The sequence below is a fragment of the Hyperoodon ampullatus genome (genome assembly GCF_949752795.1).
Source record: "Hyperoodon ampullatus genome assembly, chromosome: 10".
Taxonomy (NCBI): Eukaryota; Metazoa; Chordata; class Mammalia; order Artiodactyla; family Ziphiidae; genus Hyperoodon; species Hyperoodon ampullatus.
In genome coordinates, this window is record NC_136923.1 from 37,012,022 (window position 1) to 37,017,784 (window position 5,763).

A 5,763-nucleotide genomic window follows, 5' to 3' on the forward strand; every position below is an offset into this window, starting at 1 on the left:
AGGTTATCCCTTGTTGCCTAAAAAAAAGGACTTCACAAACAATTCAGGCTACCCTGAAAAGCATCCTGATTGATCCTTGAATTGTTTAGAAATATTTCATGGACTAGATTCAATGGGTAGGTGTGTTTTAGTAGGAAATAATTTTCCCACAAGTGCTGTCCATCAGTGACTTGGGAAGTATTCAAGCATAGACAGGAAAACTATAAAAATTCTTTGTAAAGGCAGTTCTATGTAAGAACAAGAGACCTGAAAAGTACATTTTTAAAGGAGTTGAAACCAGTAGTAAAGTTTCATATTCACTTTATTGACTGCTGAAGTTCAGTCTCTGATGCATCTTCCAGCCTTCTCTGATACTGCCTTTCTGAGGCTTTTCTACGGTAGACATCGTCTGTATCAAACAAAGATTTTATTTAGATTTTCAAGAGACTAAGGACTTAGAAATACATATCTGAGTAATTTAACCAATAGTCTAGTTCTGTCACCTGAATCTCAACATTAAGGCTTAACTCAATGCCAGAATAAACTTAAAACGAGATTTGATTTAAATGAGCACTATGTTAAAGGAGCTCTCAATATCAATAGCAGGGTCAGAGTCAGTGTCTTCAAAGATAGTGTCATGTCCCAGCACAGCCCTTAGCAATTTCACTTCTCTCTGAAATCATCCTTCTTAACTGGCCCCGCACAGGCACTTCTGGCCCTATAGCTCTCTGCTGCTCCCTCTGCCACACCCAGGAACTGAGGGCTGGGAGATGAGGGCAGTCTCCTTGTTCTCAGCTGCTGCTTTTCCAGACTACTCCTGATTCTCCACCTTCTTCCTCTGGGGCCTGTGCCATTTGCCACCATCTTCTCTGCACTGGCATCTGCTGTCCATCACTCCCCTTCAGTCTCTGAAAATGCTGGCAACTAGCTCAGGTTCCTTGACCCTGTCCTGTGCCATCTTCCCAGGCAACACCACCCCCAACAGAGATGAAGCACCAGCCCCCTTCATCTTCCTTCCTTCTCAACTTCTGCTATCTGCTTGCAGTGTTCCTCTGAAGCAATAAGTTCATTCTGCTCTGACCACAACCTCTACTACCTTTCTGTCCTTGGACCTCCACCAGCTTCCTCGGGCCCTTGTTCTCTCTTCCTGCCCAGATCAGCTGAAATTCCCTCTCATCAATATCAACTTCTTGATATACCTTCAAAACCCAAACTACAGGGCCTCCCTGGTGGCGCGGTGGTTGAGAGTCCGCCTGCCGATGCAGGGGATACGGGTTCGTGCCCCGGTCTGGGAGGATCCCATATGCCGCGGAGCGGCTGGGCCCGTGAGCCATGGCTGCTGAGCCTGCGCATCCGGAGCCTGTGCTCCGCAACGGGAGAGGCCACAGCAGTGAGAGGCCCGCGTACCACAAAAAAAAAAAAAAAAAAAAAACCCAAACTACAGATTAATCCAACTTACTTCCTTCTCCATGCCTCACTCTGCTTGCTTTGCACTGTGGGCCCAAATGTTGCATCTAACTGGGCCCACTGTGATGCCTGGCAGTCCTGTTTCTTCAGCCGCGGCCCTGACCCTACTTCACCTACCCCGAAATGGCCAAGAACTCTTTTTTCGCAGAGAAAAGTCATCAGTAAAGAACTCTTCCAGCTGACTTCCAAGGGCTACTCCTTGCCCTGCTCTGGTCCCATCCTCTCCCACCTTCTCAAGGGCCAAGGTATCTCCAGCCTCTCTCCACCCTCTCCTTCCTGATCAGTATTTGCATATTTCAAGTCTCTCCTGGTAGGGGAGAGGGGGCTTAGCTCCCATTCACTTAGTTGAACTTCCTGAACCTCCTGTCTTCTGTGATAACAAGCCCTTCTTGTTTCCCTTCTTGCCTCTCTGGTCACTCTCAGTCACCCTTAAAATGTTGGGGTTTAAACTCTGACTTTCATCACAATCAGCTTGTGAATGACCCACAAACCTAGATCTGAGGCCCAGATCTGCCTTCTGAGCTTCAGTTCTGTATAACCATCTCCCCCTTCATCATGTCCAAAGTGGAGCCCAGGAGTGTCCTGCCTGTGTTCCCCCAGCCCCAGCTGCCCTACCAGAAGCCTCCACTCCTCATTTCCTGAGTCCACTCAATCACCAAGCCCTTGTCAGTACTACCTCTGGGGTGTCTCTCAACTCCACCCACTTCTTGGCATCTCACCCTAGTCCAGGCCACCATCTCAAACCTGGACAACCACACAGCCTAAGTGCTCCTGTCAATCCGCCCTCCACAAGAAAGCATTCACCAGCTGCTGCTTAAAACTCTTCAGCCCTTTGGGATACACTGTTGGTTCTCCAGTCCCTTTGTGGCCCTGCCCAGGCACCTTTCTAACCACGTCATCCCTCACTCTGCTCACCTGCTTCAGTCCCTCAAACACAGCAGCATACTTCCACACCAAGGCCCCAAGGTTTGCTCTTACCACTGGCAGAAGACACTTTCAAGTCCATAAACGTTTCCCTCATCTGGCTGACACCTACTCAATCTTCGGATCCTACCTGATATGGTAACTCCTCCAGGAAGTCTTCCCTGCACCACCTAGTCCAATTCAGGTGCCCCACCCAGGACTCCCATGCTCCCCCAACTTTTCCCCCCACAGCAGTGATCACACTTAATAGTAACTGTATGACCTGTCTCTCCCATTAGTGCTCTTCTGGTGTGGGGGCCCTCCGCCTTATATCCTCTCATCAGTGCTCATTAAATATGAAGGAATGGGTGAACACAGAAGGATTAAATATCTTTAGAAAGCACTTTTTTTTTTTTTTTTTAAATGAGGGTTGGTGATTCACAAGTGATTGTGTTTCTGGAGAGGGAGAAAGCAGAAAGGGCCTAGGGGTTAGGGAAGTCTTCCTGGAAGAGGAACTAGCCTGTCCAGGCTAGTGCTCAGCAAAGCAATGCCAGATACACTTTTTGTAGCGCTGGGCATTGGTACCAATGACTCTGGCCAGTAAAGACAGTAGTATTTAGCTAAGCCGGGCCAACCAGTTCCCTCTAGGGTTTGGACTGGCCAGTTAGGAACTTCCATGAATCCTGAGGATCCCACCCGCTTCTAGGTGCTGTGAGAAGTCTTCCTCAGGCCCGAACAGTGTCACCGGCATGGCCGAAGGGCAGGCTTGAAAGGAGGGCGTCCTGAGTGGAGTCACGTGCCCTCCTCTCAAAGTGCAGGGAAGGTCTCAAGATTGGATACCAATGTGCCTTTGTCGCCCCGCTTACAGGAGAGCCCAGGCGGATCTCCACCGCCCAACGAAGGGAACCGCACTCGCCCTTCTGACCAGGGTAAAAGCAGCTCAGCGCTGAGCGGAATGAGAGGTCTACAAGCTGAGAATAGCCCCCAGGAAAACGGCTCCCTCGCCGCCTCCCGCCTGCCTGAAATGAAACAGAGGCTGCTGCCCCCCACTTACAGAAGGTCTCCTGGCCCACGCGCACTTTAATCATGATCCACTCCATCGTTCCTCCCAGGACAAAAAAGAAGGGCAGGAACCTGTAGACGCCGAGTCGCTGCTTCCCGGGCACCCGCTGCAGAACCCGCCTCACCTGGGCCCTGGAAAACATGCCGGACCGCTGTCGTGGAGAAGGGTACGGCGGAACGAAGAGCGACGGGAGCTGTCCCAGCCCCTGGACTGGAGCTCCCGGATGAAGCCGAAGCCGTCCTGCCCGTCCTTGCTGAGTCCGGCGGCCAGGTGGCCGTACGATCCCGGCCCTGGGCCACCTTCAAGGAGGTGAGGAGTGGAACTGGTAAGGAGCAGCGCTGAGCTCGGGACCCAGAATGTGGGTTGCGTGGGTCCGCCAATCAGAATGCGGCGGAGTGCGCGTGCTCTGTGAGGCCTAGACTAGCTGGCGCAGACTCCTCCGCTCCAGGGGCAGGGCTGACCAAGGGGCGGGGCCTCCCACGTGGCGTTGGTCCGGCCCCGCCTCCCGGCCTCCCCTGTGCAAGCTGGTATTCGGAGTTGGCTGCCGCGCCCCCTACTCTGCCACCGCCATCTTTTTTCTTAAAGTCCTAGTAGAAGTGATGACCCTCTATGATGGACTACTAAACGGGTGGTGCACGATGCTCTAAAATGCAATTACACAACGCCTTTCATTTATTTCTAGATCGAGACTGATGCCTAGGCTTCTAAAAATAACAGGATTTGAGGTGCATTGTTGAAAGCTAACTATCATTATCACAAGAGAAGTCTAAGTAAGCATCTGAGACAAACAACCATAAAATTAAGAAAAGCTATCCTGTATGGGGCACTTTCCATTATTCCCGGACTATCAGACAACCTAAGAAAGTCAAATGAAAACTTAGAACCAATAAGAGAGTTTGGTAACGTGGACACAAAATGTACAAAAAGAGAGAAGAGAGATCAAGCAGCGCCTCTGAAAAGGGTAGTAGGGTCCGCCACTGAGCTGCCAGGCCCAAGCTGCTGCCTGGATAACCTGTCTTCTCCCGGAGCCAACCCCACCCAACCACGCACACACAACTGGCTTGGTGCTCACTCTGGTTTCTCTTGGTGGCTCTGCGGGCTGGACACCACGGAGCACCCATCTCCCGCCCAGACGAGGCTTACATATGGCCAAGCCCCCAGCGCACACTTAGCTCACTGGGGCCCTGGGAGTGGGAAGGGCAGCCGCCCACCCACGGGCCCACCTATGGCCTCCATCCTGCGCCAGCACTTGGCCCAAGGGCTGGCACACTGTAGGTCCTCAGCCAAGGTGCAGTGAATATTGGAATGTACACCCTTAGACCCGGCGAGGACACCGCGGGGAGCATCCCACGGAAACAGTGTCTAACTAGCCAGCTCTCCACCGACAAGGCCCACGGGTGCAGGGTCGGCCTGCTCAAGGCCCAGGGCACATGCGCATGTGGACTCAGAAAACGGATCTGTGTGGAATACACGCGGGTGCAGAGTGGTTCCCAGCAGGAAAGAGGAATTTCGTTGGAAATCCTGGTGATATTGCTAGAAGAGCTAGAGAGTCCTGCGTGGGGAAGCGAGGAATGGAGCGGTTCGGTGCGGCCATTTGCTGAGGTAGGAACCAGGCAAGCACAGTGACCCCTGGCCCAACGCCTCGCTCCAAGTTAACAGAGGTCATCTGTGTAAGGCACAGAGAGGGAGCGACGTCTGCTTCAGCGGACGTCGGCTGCGCTACAGTCCCGCGGTCTCACCCAGCGTGGGGCTGGCAGCGGGGAGCGCGCGGGAAGGACTCTTTATCCGCCAGAGACGTGAGTGAAACGGACCGGTCTCTGGTCCGCGGGCAGAACCGTCAGGGGCGAGGGGCGGGGAAGAGTACCCCCGCTGCAGGACTGGGGGGAGGGGCAGAGGATCTGAGGTCAGAAGGACAGGAGGTGGGGGAAGGGGCGGGAGGACCCGGGAGCAGAGGGGGAGACAGAGGACCGGGGGGCCGGGGTGGACCCGCCGCGCTCTGGCCCTCTCCCCTCCGAGCCCTGGCCGTCCGGCGCCTCGCGGGGACGGCCTTTCTTAGGCCCGCCAGCCTCCCTAGGGGAGGAAAGAAGGAGCCGCCATCGCCGCCGTAGATTCCGAAGGGGGGCGCAGAGTCCTCCTGGGCCGCTCCGGAGACAGGGGGAGGGGGTCGGGGATCCCGCCCCGCCCCGCCCCGTCCGGGACCTCCCGCCCCCCGGGCATAGGGACGCTCCCATTGGCGGTCGGGCTCCGCGCGCCGCGCCCATTGGCCGGCCGCTGTGAGGAGCACGCGGCCACGGTGGCGGGCGCGCAGTAGGAGGACGGCGAACGGGCCGGAGGGCTGAGGGCAGCGCGGG

At 54.7% G+C, this 5,763-nt stretch overlaps 1 protein-coding gene across 1 annotated transcript; it reads right to left on the minus strand.

Annotated features, from left to right (window-relative positions):
• Positions 1-283: 283 nt before the first annotated feature.
• UQCC5 (ubiquinol-cytochrome c reductase complex assembly factor 5) lies at positions 284-3,792 on the minus strand. The gene is made up of 2 exons (XM_079713557.1): positions 3,404-3,792; positions 284-388 (listed from the first exon to the last, which is right to left on the minus strand). Exons 1-2 carry the CDS (start codon positions 3,552-3,554, stop codon positions 297-299), a joined length of 243 nt encoding a protein of 80 aa, XP_079569683.1. The 5' UTR covers positions 3,555-3,792; the 3' UTR covers positions 284-296.
• Between the last annotated feature and the right edge of the window lie 1,971 nt (positions 3,793-5,763).

Coding starts and splice junctions, on each gene's coding strand:
- UQCC5 (XM_079713557.1), bottom strand. CDS start 3,554: ATGTTTTCCAGGGCCCAGGTGAGGCGGGTTCTGCAGCGGGTGCCCGGG. Junction 389..3,403: donor CGTGGGCCAGGAGACCTTCT/GTAAGTGGGGGG, acceptor TGTTTGATACAG/ACGATGTCTACCGTAGAAAA.